This window comes from Fulmarus glacialis, unplaced genomic scaffold (genome assembly GCF_000690835.1).
Source record: "Fulmarus glacialis isolate BGI_N327 unplaced genomic scaffold, ASM69083v1 scaffold36802, whole genome shotgun sequence".
In the NCBI taxonomy this organism is placed as follows: domain Eukaryota; kingdom Metazoa; phylum Chordata; class Aves; order Procellariiformes; family Procellariidae; genus Fulmarus; species Fulmarus glacialis.
Genome location: NW_009200373.1, coordinates 13,219 through 31,200, shown reverse-complemented (window position 1 = coordinate 31,200; position 17,982 = coordinate 13,219). Strand labels below are relative to the sequence as shown.

The window sequence follows — 17,982 nt, the reverse complement described above, 5'->3', positions numbered from 1 at the left end:
CATCAAGAGCCATACTGAGTCTTTGTGTCAGTGCCTGCAGTGCTCGGTGTTTAGCCCACATCAGAATTCCCATTTTACAGTATTATAATGAAATCGTTTGCACGATGGGCGCATTTGCTTAAGAGCACAAAAGTGATGTGGATTTCCTGGACCTTCACGTGGTGAATTTCTGAAACATCTGTCTTTCACAGGTTGTTTTGTCTCTGAAGAAAACAGCAGCAGAATCCTGCACACGGCTTCTGAGAGACAGACGGGCCAAAATGCATCAGTTTATATTTTCTGTCAGTCTTAGTGGGTGTCCTGTCTTGCTGTAAATGATTACAAGGACTTCATTGCTTTTTGTAATGTGCACACTGCCTCAGGCAGGATGGAAAACATACTTTAAACTCTGTGGAAAAGAGATAAAAATGAGCTGTCTCACTTTCAGCCTATATTTAAAAATAATAACATGTATTTCTGTAAACTATCACTACAGCAAGTTTACTTAATAGAAAATGTTCATCCTTGGATGTATTTTCAGAGCTTCAGGCTCTCTCAAAAAGGAAGAGAAAATGTGATCAGTGTGGACTATAAGGCCTTACCAAATTCCTGATTACCTTTCACCCAGTACTGTGCTGACCTCACTGCCATGCGTGTGAACTCTTGTTTTCCATGACCTCATGTCAGTTTATGCAGCCACATCTGAAGCTGTAACAGCTGACCTTGCATTGGATGCATCTTTCATAGAGGGAATGGCTAGTGATAACCCTGAAAAAGCTGCAGACTACAAGTGTTGGTAGCACCCTACATTCAGTAAGATAAACTATGCAACTCAAGATCTCCTGTCTCTCATTTCTACTCCGAGCAAGTGAAGCGAGGAGGTTTGTCTTTTGGAGACAACCATCCTAATCCTCACTTTGCTTACTACATGCACGGGACTGGCAGCAAAAGCATTGCTTTTAGAACTTATTCCCTGTCACTTCAGATGGGTTCTTCCCCTGTCTTGGGCAATTCCCTCTGCAGCTTCACTGCATTGGGTATCTGAATTGTAACTAACTTTTCTTACTCTAGCTTTTGCTGTTTTCTTGCTTTCTGAAGCCTTCAGCTGCTTTTTCCATCTATGGCTTTGTCCTAAGTGTTCCCAAGATTTGGCAAGGTGCTCATATTGCACAAAAGGATCGTCTGGCATATGGTGATCTATTGCTGTGCTTGGTGCTTTGCTGTGGTAGACAAACTTTGAGATTCTCAGGAAATGCAGAATCTGATCTGCCATCCCTGCCTGGAGTCTTAATAAACAACGAAAGTGAAATCTTGCTTATTGGTAGTGTTTTTGATAGCTGTGGGCTGTGACAGCTTGCTTTCAAGATAACCTGCCTATTCAGCCGTTCCTTGAGCCCACTTCTCTTTAAATCCCTTTCTTAAGCTTGCAGTGTTAGTTTATCCTTTGATCTGCGTCAAAAATGTTCTTAAACATCTAGTGTCTGCTGTGAAACAGGACCTTGGCATTTCTTGTGCTTCACAGTCATGCCACAGACCACCAGGCCCAGCCCTCTCAAGCTCATGAATGGAGGATGATGGACAGCAGACAGGGACAGGCATGTGCAGCAAGCAGATATGTCAGGTTGGTCAGAAGATTTAGCAGTGCCCAGGCTGTTGTACAGTTCTTCAACGTGCTATGGAAAAAAGGAGATTTTTCAGGAACTACAACCTCTCTGCAGTGAGAGGTGAGTCAGCACTATTGAGATTAATATCAGTAACTTCCCAGTTTTCTGTATTCTTAATGCACAAGGCTCTTCTTTGGTTTCAGCATCTGAACCACTTCCCATTTTTGGTCATGTTACAAACAGGAAGGCTGGCTGGGGTTTATTTTGTGGGATGTCTGCAGTTCCTTGCCAGAAGTAGTACTTACAAGCTGGTTCATAGCATCCAACAGGATTTTGGGATCCACTCTTAATAGATCATAATGTTTTGTCAGGAAACACTTCAGTCATTTACACAAGAAATTATCAACAGATGAAGTGCCCTCTCCCTTCTACCTCTTGTGACGAGTAAACCCACCTGCATGTGAACCCATCCCTATGCAAATGGGGAGGCTTTGCAGGGCTCTCATCTGAGAAAACAGAAACCTTTCACAAACGTCAGTGAAGGAATAGCTGCAGTTTCTTTCCTCTGTCTACTCTGTGTATAAGCCATGGAGAGTCTGAAGGCCCAGCCATGCCATGAAGAAAAGACACCAGCAGCTTTCATTACTTTCCATGCAGGGTTATGGATGCTCAAACCCTCCCCTGTGTCATTTGGTCAAAGTTGCTTGGTTCCTGGCGTGGTTGGGAGATGAATGCAGACCTTGTTGCTTCCAAACTGCTCCTCCTCCTCTACTCGAGCACGCTTTGCCTGGTTGTTGCTCCCTGTGGCCTCTCTACTAGACTCCAAATGCTTCCCACTGCACAGTGATCTATCTCGCCGCTTATCCGTGTAGTTTTTGTAAAAGAAATTTCATGTCTGGTTTGTATGGTTCCCAATTCCCCATGAGGCCACTTTCCTCAGGGTTATAGGTGGAAACAAGACTTTCTTGTTCCTCAAACGCTTTGCACGTTTTATTTTATTGGTTTTTTTTTTTCCCCTGTTTTTTCCAAAGTGTGCTCTGAAGCTGAAGCCAGCATGAGGAGGTGTATCTGTGTCTCAGTTGATTCCCTCTCCCTTCATCTCTTTGTGACTTCACTTGCAACTAAGCATACTTTCCGTTGCCTCTGTAGCTAGCAAAAGGAGTCTTTGAAATGTGACAGGCAAAAGGGCTCAGACAAAGAACAGATGCTTTATGTAAGTCTACGTAAGCTGCAAAGAGCTATTTCTGAAGTGATGCAGCTGGCAGATTTCTCAGCTGGACTGTTCTTGTGGCTAGCTATCAATTTCGTTCTTCTTTGCTGTATTTAAGAAATTTCATTTGTTGCTCTGGGACTAAAATGAAAATAAAAAAAGACATTTTAAAAGAAAACTGTTCCACTTTGCTGCCTCACATCTGCTTCAGCAGCACGAATAAAAGTGGGGCCAGACAGGACCAGGCAAAGCCTCAGAAAGGCGTGACTGCGGCTGCCTCATGGCTGGCACCTAACTGTTACTAAAATCTGAGTGCAAAGAGTGTTTTCTTCACTTCCTCTTTTGATGCAATTTTTTTTTCAGTTCAGATTCAGGACTTGTGAGATGTGGAGTGCGACAGCATTTCTGGACTGTGAGGATGGTTGTCAAATGTTGCTAACACAGGGAGTCCTTAGAGGAAGAGTTGGAGGTTAGCTAGAAAGTGTCTGTGTGATTTGTTGCACTCTTTTCTGAGAATGCTTGGAAAATTCACACTTTCTGGGCAAAGAGAACTGCGTCTCTGGAACAGCTTTCTCCCCCCCATCTCCCCCACCTTCCAAAAGGATTTGCTATGCAGTTAACTTTTCTGATTGCTCAGCATTTGCTATTTCAGCTCATTTAGCACTTGTAATAACAACACACTGCATCCAAATAATACTTGCTACGCAGTACTCTGATAGTATGAACTATTTGGGAGTAATTCTGTGCTAGTCTGGTGTAGACTAGGGTCAAGAGTCCAGAAAAACAAGGGATCAATAGAAAAGAACTGTTGGTAGAGGGGAGAAGAGATGTGCAGAATCCCTTAACATACCCTGGGCATCCTGCCATAAAATGTCACTGTTTCTGACACCAATAACATACAAAATAAAAGGAGAACACCAAGTGCTCTGTCTGTGTGTGTGTGTGTGTGTGAGGGAACCTCTGCATTAAAAAAATTACTATGAGGGACATCTGAGAGCTGACATCTCTCTTAAATCCCTGCTGTGAGTTCACTCGAGTCAATCTGTTTGCACATTTCAATGGGATGTGGCATGTCCACGTAGCAAGCGCCAAAGGACAAGGTGGACAGTACAAACACAGACCCTAGCGGCTTTTCCAGACAGATCCTATTGTTCTAGGTATACTAAAGGTGCTGATGGACAGAAAAGGAGACACTGCTAAAAATTACCTTTCAGTAACATGTTTACCTTTCAGTAGATCTTTGCATCTGCAGTTTTATTAAAATGTCACTAGTGTACGTCTTGAAACCTCAGTTAGGAAATCCACAACAGAGTCACTTTGTCTCAGCAAGCGCAATGAGTCATGCAGATCTGGAGAATCATCAGAGGAAGAGAGCAGCTTTTGCCTGGTATCTCCAGTCCTCCTCCTCCCTCACCTTAAAGCTGGGAACAATGAGATTGCTCCTGCATCTACTCTTCCTAATGAGTGAGTCTTATCTGTGTATTTATTTTACATATATTAGAAAATAAAAGTCTTAGTCCGGAAACAAAGTAATTTCTGGAGACGCAGACTGGTCCCTTAATGTGAGCCAAAAAAATTATTCTTATGTAGAAAGTTCAGGATGTTTGGACTTGTATCGAAGTCCTTAGTTTGCAATGTGTTTTTCTACTGTTTCAGAGCAATTGATACATTCGGGTGGAGAGAGTTTTATAGTTCATCCTCAGTGGGAGAAAAGTGGCTGCTGGGTGAAATTATACTCGCAAATAGAAAGCTAACAAACTATGTTTGGCCTTCTATAGTTTTTTATTTGTTTGTCTTTTTGCTCGTAGTGAAGTAGGTGAGAGTAAAATGTAGGTGAGATTTTTTTATATTCTTCCCTTTCTAGCGTCCTTGGATTCAGCAGTATGCGCTTTCAGAGGTCTATTTCCCACAAGTTTTTGGCTTGTTGATCTCCTTATCAGGAGCTCTAGAACACGTAGGATTTTTTAGATGAAAATTTAAAAGACCTTTATTTGGGAGTAAGTTTGTGTAAACTAAAGCATAGGTATGGATTAGAAGGAATGTTTCCTGAGTAAGAGTCTGTATCCACGTCATTCTGTCCTGTAGCCTCGTGGGGACAGTTCTGTCATGTATTTGTCTTTTAGCTGGGGTAACACCCTTGCACTGCTACTCCATTAGCTCAAGCAATGGACCACTGCACTGGGGATGTTACTGGCCCCTCTTCCAGCAACTCCACAAATAAATGCTAGCTTGATTCCGTACGATAGAATTTCTGTTTGTCTGGTTCCCTTTTCAAAAGACTTAATACTGTACATATCTACTCCATCTGTACAGAAGGAATATTATCTTTTAAGTATTAATTTCGTGCCCTTACAGACTTCCTGACAAGCTTTATGCTTCCAGTGTCTTTGAGAAAAAAATGTTATTAATTTTATTCTTTTAATGAGATGCCCATCAAAGTTCTCTGTAGCTTGCTTTAAATTTTAGATTTAACGTTAAGATATGTTCTACTGTTTTCCTTATTTGGGTTTGACTTCTACATGGGGTATGATGATGTATTATTTCTGCTAATATCTTCGTTTTCGTGTGTCATTATGCGAGGTAATCCCAGCTTCGTAAACGTAAATCCTTAATGGATATGCCCGAAGAAGTTACTGGTATTTTTTCAAATCTTGACCTTTCTTGATTTGGCTTATGCAAAATTAGGGTGGAATCGTTGGTGGAGGCTTCTATCCTTGTGTGCTTCTGTCGATCTTTTTTATTGCTCTTCTCTAGCAACCTTTTTTTTTGCATTTTTGGGTTTAATGATAAAAGCAGCAGTGCAGAAAAATTTAACTGTCTGACCTGGTGGGTCTCGGTTACGTTCCTAGAATGAATCTAACAGATCTGTGCTGAGCATCTAAACTCTACAGATAATTTGTCTGTACAGTTGGCTAATAGGCAACACATACCTTTTTTTTTCCTCAGTTTAAATACAGTGCACTTAATTTCAATAACTAAAGTGCTTAAACCCCCTGAGTCATCTGTTTTGGAAGTCCCCGTGAGCAGGGAGTCAGGAGCAAAAAGTTCAAATAACTTGGCAGGATGGCAGCAGCAGAACTAAGTGCAGAGTTGAGGAGCCTCTGGTTCCCAGGCCAAATGCCATACGGGCACAGGAGTGAGGTTAGCTCCCTGGACATCTTTTTTTCTTTTTGTTGCCTGCTTGAGAATTGTCCCTTACTTCAAAGATAGTTGAACTTTCCAGGGAGCTTGTCGCAGCATATCTGGAATTCTGGTTTTGTTTTAAAGGAAGTTTGCTAGAAGCCTTTGTAAATGTGTGGTGGTGTTAGGCTGATACTCTCACAGTGGAAACATACACAGATGCCTAGGAGCATCTCTGAGCTAATTTAGGTGTTTTAACTGGTAAAGTGGAATTTGCAAAGCAAGGCGGTAGTTCAGGATGGTCTGCCTATGCTCTGAAAGGGATGCACGCCATGTACCTGAATTATGGGACATTTCAGGAAGCAGGAGCAAAGACAAAAAGTTTGCACTATTTGCACGTTTCATATCATTGCTCCGACTGCAGTATTTCACTTCTTCTTTCACCTGTGCTTTCATAGCCAGGCTGGGAAATGACATGGAATTCATTGCATAAGCTCAGATTCAGCTCAGAGTAAAATTAGAATCAGGAAAGACTCTAGATGGACACAAGGACAGAATTTGACCTCTTGTTAGTACATCGGAGGTTATATTAAAAATGGTAGATTGCGTGTTTAAATGCAGGCTCAACCTACAGCTTCTAGAATTGGAGTCTGGGCATTTAAAGCAAGGATTTTAGGCTGGAGCAATTTGTAAAATTCAGATTTTGTACTTTTCTTTTGTTCTAGTTTCAAACAGGGACAGAGTTTGTGATCGGAGTCACTTGGGCTTGTTCCTGAGATTAGTGTGAAGTTTTCAAAGTTGTCATGTGATTGACAGAGGTTTGGTGATACAACACAGCTCAGTGCTTGAATTTACAGTATTTATCATAGTAGCTTGCCTTTCATGCATCCTACTTCGTGACATTTGCAGTCTGTCACTTAGAGTCAAGTATATTTATCTTCCCAGCCTGTGCATTTACTGAAGTGTTAACACACTTACAGAAATCAAGAGCTGAGGTGTGAACAGCAACAAGGGTTGGCTTGCCACAGAGTCTTACAGCTAAAACACCAGTATCAGCCCCTTTTTTTGTGGGCTGCCTTGCAAGAAGGAAGTGCATTCATGCAAAAAAAAAGTTACCTTTAGGATGCCAATTCAGTTACAGCTCTGTGAATAATGGGTAGAAGTTTTTCTTTTTTTTGATGGCTGTTTTATAACTATTTTGAGAAGTTATTGGACTTTAGCAGAGCTGCATCCTCAGCAAAGTATCCATCACATTTGGCACCAATTTGCTCCCTTGCTGCCAAGCTTTGAACTTTTTGTTAACATTCCACAATATCTATGTTCTCCTCTTCTTACCAGGTTTATGACAATGCTATTCTTGTGGGGAACAATCCCTGCTGCTACCTAAACTGCTTATTCTTTAATCTAATGGGTTTCATGTCATGGTCTGTTGAATATCAACTTTACAAGAAGTGAATCCACTGGTGCCACCCTGAAGTGGCATGCCACTGGTACAAGCCCTGGAGTTTTGTTTCCTCTCCTGCCTAAACACAGGCTTGTGAGCTTCAGCTAGTAGGAATGTTTTGTGATATCCAAGATGGACTTTCATAACAGAACAACAGCGTTACTTTATTTTTCATTAGGCTGGGCAATAAAATCCTTTGTTAATCTAAATCAGTGAAATCTCCATAGCTTGGTATCTCCCTCCTGCAAGCTGCCTCTGCTGTTGTGGTGGGCAGGGTTCAGGGGTAGCTGGCTCAAGAGCCTGTTAACTATGACTCTACAGATCATTTATTTATTTGTTTTCAGTGGTCAAGTCCTTGAGGAGCTTTAATGTTGACACTGGCAAGGCGTGGATCACACCACACACAGCCTCTTTTTTGTGGCCCACGGTTCTTCAGCACTCGGATGGGAACACAACCATGTAAGGAACAGAAGAAAGAAAATGCACCCAGACGTTCCAGGTCTTTATGAATGAGTGCAGCCTGAGATCATGTAGCTTCTCACTTTCTACAACTGTTAGCACGGGTTCCTCTGCCTGGGACCCAGAGTTGTTCCTTGGTTCTCAGGGGCTGATGAGTGGTGTTAGAGCTTCATCGGTGTGAGGTGTACATTGTCAACCTGTGAGCCTTCACGATGCTTCTCCCCTTACCCACAGCCAAGTCGTGGCACCGTACAGAAAGGATGTCTGCTCGTTTAACCAAATGGCAGAAACAAGCAGCTGGGTTTTTGCAGTACTTCCTGGCATACTGCATCATTTCTGGGGCTGCAGCCATCACGGCACCCACCAGCTGTCAAGAGTTATGTTGTGAGCTTGGTCTGAAGACCATAAAGAGCTGGAAACTGCTGTATCTTGACTATTGGGTCTGTAAGGGAAGAGAAATGGATGGCTAGGCTGGTCTACAGAAGCCAACCACAAGTGGTTGCTATAGAGATAACCTATATTATGCTGAGCAGATTGCTCAGGCTGTGTAGCAGACAGCATATTTTAAATTTCAGAGTAAAGAAACTTTTCTACCCCCTGAGCAGAAATGGGCTGATTCAAAGAACAGTCTCCATTTCATACAGCAGTCCTGCCATTTCCTAGTATGGTGGTTGGACTTTCTCGCTGCAGCTCTGGCCTCCCTTTACCTCCGGTATTTTATGGGCAAGTCACTTCCAGACCCCTTCCTTGATTTCATAGTTCAGATAATGGGAAGGATGATGATTTATAGGAGGAAATGTGTTTTCCTCTTAGCAGCTGGTTCAGCTCAAAACGACACTGGTGTCCAGTTAATTAAGAGACATTGTCAGAATAATGGGTGGCCACCCTGGCACAGAAATGATTGTTTTGCACTGCACTGCCAAAGGACTCTGCCTGATTGTGCCACCTTCCCTCTTTTCCACCTTTTTTCTTGTTCCACAGGATTTTGGCTACTTCCTCAGTAGATGAGGGACTGGGCAGGCTGAGGAAGTGCACTGTTTTGCAGGAGGAGATCCAGTGCCAGGAGATACCTCTGCGAGGTACAATCCCGCTTCCCCTTCCCAACTCTTGCTATGCCATGGGCACGGCGGGGTGCAGAAGCTGGGTGTTTCAGAGAGAACTGGGCACGCTGCTAGGTCCTGTACCTTAGCGCTTCGTAGAGAGAAATGCAAACCCACTGTCCCAGTGGTTGGGAGTGATGTGTCTGGAGGCTGTAAGACCTCTTCTGTCACAGCTTAAGTCTTTGCCTAACCTTTGTTGAAATACAAGGCAAAGTTTTTTGTTTCCAACATATTCATACTGCTACAGTTGCTGATAACATTAATTCCGAGTCCTGCTGCTAGAAGAGCGGATACAGCTGACCTCAGTAGTTGTAGCCTGTCGCTGTATTTATTCTGTCTGCCCAAGGCTGACAAGTACCATATCCATTTCAATTTTGTTCTCCTCCTTCTTCGTTCATTTAGTCATTCATTCAATTTCAGGAAAGATTAAAGGCTCCAAAAACATCCAGGATGGTGGCATAGCTATCGACAGGAATTCAGATTGGATCCTGGTAAGGGACTGAAAATATGTATGGCTGGGGACGATTGGATTTTTCCAAAACGCTGTGTATTTTTGCTGGGAAATGCAAGTGAGCGGACATAAGGACAAAGGCTGAAAGCTCTTGGCTGGATACTGGCTGGTTGGAAAGCCAGCTGGTGCATTGCCAGCCAGGAGGGAAAGCTGAGAAGGGCCCTTCTTACCGGCTGAGGACTGCACCCACCCCTGCTCATAGGAGAAGGGAGGATTGGCAGAGGAGGCTTAGGAGAGCCACCAATTCGGAGGCTAACACCTCAGTCTGGTGAGCCCTCCAGCCCCACTCTTTGCCTCAGTGCAGGGCTGAAGTCCTGGGTAACCTGATGCGGTAGGGAAGGTGCTTTTTTACTCTCCCTAGGAGGCTTTCAGTGCTGTGTAGGGGATGCTGAATGTTTGTCAGATGGCATCTTCAGTCATCCTCTGTCTACAGCTTTGCTCATCATTCATTAGCCTTCCCCGCCATCCCCACAGGCTTGCCTGCAGAAGAAGCACCGCCGAGCCTTCACCACTACTGAGGACATGAATGGAGTCTGTACTCTGCTCACCACCGACTTGCGCAGCACAGCTTTCCTCAACCTCACCAAGATGGGTATAGGAGCAAAGCCAGTACTCTGCCTTTGCAGAGAGACAGAAATAATAGCATGAGCCTCTCTCTGCTCTAACAGCAGGGGTCTTCTGAGTTCCTAGCCAGCAAGGTCTACGGTCCACTGGGAGAGACTGAAAACTGAATTTTGACATGTATTATACTGACTTCAGCAGGGTTACAAGGTTCAGCCTTGAAGACTAGCACACAGCAGCAGGGATTTTCTGTTGTGCTGTCCCATGCATCCAAAAGATCCAGCTCTTAAGCCAGCATTTAGAAAAGCATCAACATTCTTAGTGGACAGACGTGACAAAATGCACTGGGATTTTTAAAAGTGTCTGGGCACTCAAGGCTGTTCCTTCCAACTTAACTGGGCTATTGGGCATTTAATCAAGGGAGCAGAGAGCTGGTCTGATTGTCTAGCCTTGCTCTGCTTCTTGCAGTCACTGCAAAGAGGCGGAGAAGTTTACATTAGATACCTAGATGGTCTCGTTCCATCTTCAGTTGTCTAACTGCTATTAATAGTCTGATCCTCAGGTCTTCTGCAAATTTGAGAACCTGGGTGGAAACAGATCCTGAGTTTAAGGTGTGTTAATTAGAAGCATATTTTCAAAAGATAGAGTGTATTTTTTTCTTGCTTTTTAAATTCTCTAGTTGAGACCAAATTAAACCGCACTCCAAGTAAAAACAGCAGAGACAAGATTACTGACGCCAGCAGCTCTGTCAGCACAGACAGCACCAGCCGTGCTTGTGGTGAGCTCTTTGGCAGCGCAGGGAACAACCACATGTGCAAAGGTAGGTACATGAACAAGCATTACTTCCTTCTGTATTAGGTGAGTTTGAAGCAGCTTGCATTCATCTGGTGAGAGAGAGCTGGGGAGGGGAAAGGTTGAGGTTTTGAAGGTTATTCGTAATGGCAAATTTCAATCATTATTACAATCATCATTCACTGAGATTTTTAAAAAATAAGATCTTCACTACAGTGTAGACCACATCATCAGCTAGACCTGCTTTCGGAATGGCTGGATGGTGCTGTAGTCAAATTTTTTGGTTGTTTAATAATATGTCAATGTTCTTGAACCCTTGCTAAATGTTAGGCTGTTTAGGTGTCCCTTCAAATGTCCTCTTATATTTAACTGCATTGACAGAACTGGGAACAGAGATTGCTGTCATTCTGGGTGGATCAGAGAACACCAAGCCAGATGATTTCCAGAATGCCAAGACATCTATCCTCAAAATGATGAAGTCAATGTGGCAGAAATGCTCGAAGGTGTGTGAACCTCCTCAGGATCTCATAATCTGATAGACAGGATGGATCAGAGTGCTAATGAAAAATGGAAAGTCTCCTGGTTCACATAATTATCGCTTTTTAAACTTCACAGTGATGCTGGTAGTAATTCTACATATTCTAATGCAAGAGTTAAATGATAGTGAGCCAAGGAGGAGGAGTAGCCGAAGAGGGAAGTGGAAGACCTATAGTGGGTTTTCATGCCAGAAGCATGCTTAGGTATTTTACCAGGCAAATCTCTCAGGGCACCTTGAACCAGTACACACAAAAATATGGAGTGAGGCTTATAAGCCATTACTTTAAATGATTTAAAGTAATGGGGACAAAGTGAGGCTGAGCCATGTGGTCACAAAAGGTCTAGCCAAATAGATAAATACAGGAAATTCAGATAGAGAAATCATTGTCTTGAGCCAAAGAAAATTAAGTCAGTTCCTGGAGCTGATCCACAAGGGATCACCAGAATACAAATATGTGATGGAGACAGAGAGATAAAGACAGTTGATCTACCTGTTACTGGCAATATATGCTTTCTGTGTTTGTGCAGTAAAGTTTGGGACTAAACTTGGCACTCTGAGGGATCCTGCCTTAGATCTTGTCTAACCAGCTCTGGCTTTGCCATCTGCTTTCTCCAGATCAGGTTTGCTGTGGTGCAGTATGGAGCACAGATCCAAACCGAACTGAGCCTGCCAGAAAGCTGCAACAGACTAACTGCTTTCTTCAAAGTCCGAAAGATCAAGCAGCAGAGCTCACGGACTGACATCGCAGCCACACTGCAGCATGTGTTGTGAGTTCAAGAAGCTCCAGGAACACTCAAGTGATTCCTTGTGTTTCATGTGCATCAATCCAGCTTCCTGCACCCCCTCTCCACTCTTCTTTATCTCACACCCTTGAAGCTCTCACCTTTCCAATGCTTCTCTTAGTTACAGGCTCTGCCAGCGGAGGCCTGTGAATGAGTCTGTCTGGGGGACCATCAGATCCACAAGGAGAAATTGCCAAGGAGCAAAGTGTGAAATCCTTCCTGGCTGACACAGGGGCTTCAGAATGAAAATTCAGTCATCTGGGTCTTTCTTTAAGCATGTGTTCATTTGTAGACCCAAGGCCTTTCCCATCTTTTTCACTGATCTGCTGCATCTCTGGCAGTCATGCTTTCCCTCTTGACTCCATTGTCTTCTCAGTAGCATGACTCTAACAATACTGACCTGCACGGTAAAAATGCCCCACATGCTATTTGTGAAAGTGCTTATGAAGTCAGAGCTACCACTTGCGGACAGCCAATGTCCCCGGAAAGCATAAATCCTGTGCACGTTTGCCTTGCACGTCTGTACTCCTGTGGGCTGAGAGCTCAATGAACATCAGCACCCTGCCACCAACACTGACATTTCTAGCTCTGCAGATGTGGATTGTCCCATGAAATACCTCTAGGCTTCTGTTTCCACAGGGATAAAGTCTTTGATGAAAGCCGTGACTCCAGCCAGACTGATGACAAGATAATCATTGTCATGGCATCTGGGCAAGTGTTTCTGGAAAACCATAGATTGAGAACTGTGATGAACTCCCTGGAAATGGCTATGGTCAAACTCTATGCTCCCACGGTGAGTAGGAAGCACCATCAAAGCCACATTTTTTTGCATTAAAGCACATATATAGAGGAGTGATGTTTCCATCCATCCCATGTGTCTGCTCTTTTGCTTTAGCGTTGGGTGGAAGAAAAAGTAGTCATGCATTAGACATGCAGGATGTCCAATCTGAGATACTCTGGCTCCCTTGGTTCACTCAGGCCTCCATCTTCTTGATACCAGAGAGCTTATTTTGGATGAGGTTAAGGAATATGTCCTAGAAACAAAGAACCACGTCTTGTGGTTCTAGAGCTTTTATTAGCAAATAAGGGCTTTCTATGGAATCTAGGATCAGGGTTGCTTTACCAAGCTTTCAGAAAACTCCCTCCTTTTTCAGGGCTTTCAAGTTTTTAACGGAAATTTGGGAATTTGTTGGGGTTTTTGTCTGTGTACGAAAACATGTTCAATCTCTCTGTCTGATGGCTTTTCTCCCTAGATTGGAGAGTTCATTAGCAACCAGTGGGTCCCAGAAGAGTTGCAGAAAGTTGGAAGTGACTACTTTGTGCTGTCCACATATGAAGATTTTGACAGTTTCCTTTCAGAGTTGGAGAGAGAGACTCTGAGTGATTCAGGTAGAAGAAATCTGACTCCTGACACATCTATCTTCTCTGTAACTTATAGAGTGGATCTGTGATGGTGGGTAGTTTCATTGCTCAAGGGGTGTAAATACATCACCAGATCTTAGCCTGTTCTTGTAGTCACTTGCCCAGCAACAGCAAAACAAATAAAAGTGATTTCTGTTGCGCTAGTAACAGTCCTCCTCAGCCAGCCAACCAGGAGGACAAGAGATCATATTCTGTATCTGTGACCTGCAGCCATAACATCAGTATGGCAAGACAGATGGGCTGCAATAGGTGCTTTACAATACACACATTCACCGCACGTTCACTGTTTCTGTTATGATATTTACACATCTGGGTGTGCTCAGAGCAGTTTATTTCTATTGAACTGTAGCTGTAGTTTTAAGCTGGAGTCCTGATCCCCACAGCCTTCAAAACTCACAAATATTTCCATAGCACCTGTAGTCTTGCACCTGAAAGCAATATTGACTGCAGGGATGAGGAAGAGTTCAGCTGCCAGGCAGCAAGGCACAGGAACACTGTGCAGGCAATAGTGCAAAGTTTTAGTTCACCTTTTGCTTTCTCTCCCACTGCTCTGTCACCTACGCTCAAACTCGTTTCCTGTTTCAGCTGAAAATATTCCAACCGAAGCACCACAGCACAGAAACACTAATGACAGTGGTGACAGCAAGCTCCCTTCCTGGATGGAGGAGGATGAGGAGGAGGAGGAGGAAAAAGGCTTGCGTACGTGGTGAAGTATCTTTTAACAGAATCATGCCATGGACTGACAAAGTCCTGTACCGTGAGCTTCCAGACCTGAGCTGTAGCTCATGCTGAAATGACAGCTCGGTGCAGTTCAGTCACTTGTTCAAGTGAGATTACTTGTGCATTGATTGATAACACTGGATAAAGAACTTGGTCCTGACCAAAACTGCTGATTGCCTTCTCTTCATTCCTTTACTTTCCATATCTGGCACAGGTTCTGGGACAGAGATTGCTTTTATTCTGGATGGATCAGGGAGCATTGAGCCAGAGGATTTTGAAAGAGCAAAAGCATTCATCCACAAGATGATGAAAACACTGTATGAGAAGTGCTTCGAGGTACTCTCTACTCTCTCTCTTTAGTAGGCACCAGAATTTGGGACTCTGCAGGTTTGTTTCCGTTAGGATGGAAAAGTGTTTCCACAACTTGCATGTGTTCTCGACATAATTTTGCTTAGATCTTAGCAGTACGTTCCCAGTCTTGATCCAGAACACCGTAGACATAAAAATCTGTGATTTGTACGCTCAGAAATCCCTAGCTCTGCTACACTGCCATGCTTGGAGCTCAGTGAGCACCATCTCTGCTTTATTGTAAGGTGACAGTCATGACTTTCTTCTGGTTTCTTGTCTCTATTCCTGTATTGTAACATCTGTACCTGCAATCGCAGAAGCGCCACTTAGACTGCCTCTTCAGCCATGCATCTTACCAGTCTCATTAGCTGCAGTCACGTATTCTGCATGAAGGTATCTACTGCTTTCTCCGCTGAGACTGAGAAGTGTGATCCACACACCGACAGAGAGAAAACAGTTTTTCTCTCTGTACTGATAGTGCTTTCGTTTTCCTCAGCTGTAATACACTTAAAACAATATCTGTGTCTGCATATATATAAAAGCCACTTTCTCCTGAAAAAAAAATTCTTCCTTTCTACCTAGTCTGGCTCATGTTTCTGTTGGGATTTCTGGGCTAGTTATTGCAAAGAACCCTCTTTCTCTGAAACAACAGTTGTCACAAGCAGGTGTTTATCTGCTGCTTCCTTCCAGTGTGATTTTGCAGTGGTACAGTATGGGTTTGAAATCAGAACTGAGTTCGACCTGCGAGAAAACTGGGATCCACGTGCCACCCTCCAGAAAGTACTTGATATTGTGCAGGTGTGCAATGTGACAAAAACAGCATCTGCCATGCAGCATGTCCTGTAAGTAACAAAAAAAGAGCACAAGAAATGAAGGGGATGGATTTCTGAGGCATTTCATGAGTAAGGGAGAAGGACTTCTGTGGACATTCAGGTCCTGAAAGCAGTCATTTATCTGGCAATGCTTGGATGGCAGGCAGCAGTTCCTGTGCCATGTTTTAGAGGGTTATAAAAGCCAGCTGTTGGTGTCTAATTCTTGGTGTGGGAGTATTCAGGAAGCAACAGAAAGGGAGACAGTACCCGGTATTTTTAAGATGTGTGAATATGAAAGAAATCCTCTTGCCTCTTTGCTATGACTGTTAGTTGCAAGTGCATAATTCAGCAAGACTCTTCCTTCTATCCCAAGGAGGGAAGCTTCAGCTCAAGACTCTTCCCTCTACCTCAAGGAGGAAAGCTTCAACTTCCATCTCAAGTTCTTTGTTTTGATGTTTTACCAGGGATTCTGTCTTCACTGAAAGTCATGGGTCCCGCAAGGATGCAGCCAAGGTCATGATTGTGCTTACAGATGGAGAAATACTTCTGGATGAAATGAACTTGACAACAGTGATAAATTCACCTAAAATGGCAGGAATCGAGCGCTATGCCATTGGGGTAAGTTGGGAATGTACTTGGATCGTCTCTTCCTTCCATTTCTTGGTAGCACTGGGGGCAGAGAAAAGGAGAAACTGATCCGTGCATGATTCCAGTACATAAAGGAAGAGGCATGTATAAAATAAGGAGGTGAAAGATAAAGCTACGGTATGAACTGATACTATAATCTATGTAGTGTCCATTATATGCCCACGTTTGTTCCTTCCTACACCTACTACGTTCAGTGCCCTGTATCCACTTACTCTCAGACTTTTCAGAACTGAGGCATGCTTTCAGTAGGTCAGACCAACTCGTTCTACCTTGTCCAAAGTTTAGAAAAATCTTTCTACAATGACTGAATCTCGCAAAGTACTTAACCTTAGTCAAGTCTAGCTCCACAAAGTGTGATTTATGTTTCCTTATCCAGGTTATTCTGGAAAAATGTCCAAGTGATAAAAAAAAATTAAAAGGTTTTCTGACCTACCCACCCAAATGACAAAATGGCAGAACTGAGGGGTCGTTTGTTCATTGCTTGTTATCAACTGCAGTCGTCCTGGCTCAGAACTAGGCCAAGAATTTAAAGCTACTTTCTAGATTAAGTGCATGCTTAAAAACTTAAGTTTTTTAGAACAAAACTTCTGATATATTCTGAACTTGGCCAGCAAATTAGCTTGTGTATTAGTTTGTCAACAAGGCTTTGTCCTCAAGTCTGAGGTTTAGTTTCAGACATGCTATATGTCTCCTCAAATAATCTTTCTGCTATCTCTCTTTGTTTTTTCAGGACAGGAAAATGTTCAGTTTTACGATGTCTTGTAATTTATGATTTCCGAAATTAATTGTTGGGTACAACAAAGGTATATACAGCGAATACAGCATCAGCCAGTTACATGAAGAGGTTTTATAAAGGTTTAGCTCCCGGAGACACTGAGACTGTCCAATTCATTGGCTTCCAAAGCAATTGCTATTTCTGGGTTTACACCTCAAAAACAGTTGAAGTTTTTACCACAAACTGTTGAATGAAGTAGGTGGGTATAAGGAGACTCTAAAGGTTGCTTCTTTTGATTGATTTGCATCTCTTCTGCAGGTGGGAGATGCCTTCAAAAAACCAAAGGCCCTAAATGAATTGCGGCTAATTGCATCTGGTCCAGATGACACTAATGTATTTCAGGTGACCAATTATTCAGCATTAGATGGGCTGCTTTCAACACTGCAGCAGAGTATTATTGGTATAGAAGGTAAACAGCAATCTTCTTATTTCATTAGTACCTTTTGAAAAATAAGGGGAAAGTAGCTTACCCTGTTTCTATTGCATCCTCAGGTATGCACGGTGATGCTCTGGAATATGAGCTTGCACAAGCTGGTTTCAATGTGCAGATCTTGGATAAGGTAAGTGTTCTGCATTTAACCCTGCTAAATGGTTGTATGCTGTGCTACTGCTTTGATATTTGTAAGGATTCAGGAGGTCTCCCACAAGAAATTATGGTGATACAGAAGTGTGAGACCCATGTAGTCAAATCGCCTTTGCAAGCCACTGCTTGCTTTGACTGTGTCAGATAAGCAAAAATACCACTTTTATATAGTAGTATAGTCAGTAGTGAATTTTATTTTAGGATGGGATTTATCTTATGTGACCCCTGTTCTAACCACTGGATCCTTTTTATTCCACTGGGCAAAAGAGCTATCTCCAATTGACAGCTTTGATTTTGCTGGCATTCACATCTCCAGTGCACAAATCAGGGGCTCCATCATGTTGCAAATAAAATAATTCTGCTCTTTCGGAATCTTCTGGCTTAAAACCTTGGTCCATCCAGGACAAGAATGGGAGTGGATGCTGAGGAGACTAGTGAACATTCAGCAGCCTTGGCTGCAAGGACAACACTAATCCAGGTTTGCAAAAAAACTCATGTAGCTGGGAGATGTGCAGCTGCTTCTCTGATGCTGGGCAGTCACCTTGCCTTTCTTCAACATCTGGCAGGAGCTAAT

The 17,982-nt window shown here is 43.1% G+C and overlaps 1 protein-coding gene across 1 annotated transcript in view; it reads left to right on the top strand.

The window, feature by feature from the left end:
* Positions 1-4,127: 4,127 nt before the first annotated feature.
* The window catches only part of ITGAE (integrin, alpha E (antigen CD103, human mucosal lymphocyte antigen 1; alpha polypeptide)), a 22,624-nt gene continuing 8,769 nt past the window's right edge, over positions 4,128-17,982 (top strand). The window contains exons 1-15 of the mRNA XM_009573592.1: positions 4,128-4,180; positions 8,798-8,895; positions 9,337-9,407; positions 9,902-10,019; positions 10,668-10,808; positions 11,162-11,283; positions 11,934-12,085; positions 12,740-12,893; positions 13,354-13,489; positions 14,108-14,221; positions 14,469-14,578; positions 15,281-15,432; positions 15,867-16,020; positions 17,084-17,234; positions 17,318-17,385. Coding sequence (XP_009571887.1) covers positions 4,128-4,180; positions 8,798-8,895; positions 9,337-9,407; positions 9,902-10,019; positions 10,668-10,808; positions 11,162-11,283; positions 11,934-12,085; positions 12,740-12,893; positions 13,354-13,489; positions 14,108-14,221; positions 14,469-14,578; positions 15,281-15,432; positions 15,867-16,020; positions 17,084-17,234; positions 17,318-17,385 — 1,794 coding nt within the window. The remainder of the gene's footprint in view (positions 4,181-8,797; positions 8,896-9,336; positions 9,408-9,901; positions 10,020-10,667; positions 10,809-11,161; positions 11,284-11,933; positions 12,086-12,739; positions 12,894-13,353; positions 13,490-14,107; positions 14,222-14,468; positions 14,579-15,280; positions 15,433-15,866; positions 16,021-17,083; positions 17,235-17,317; positions 17,386-17,982) is intronic.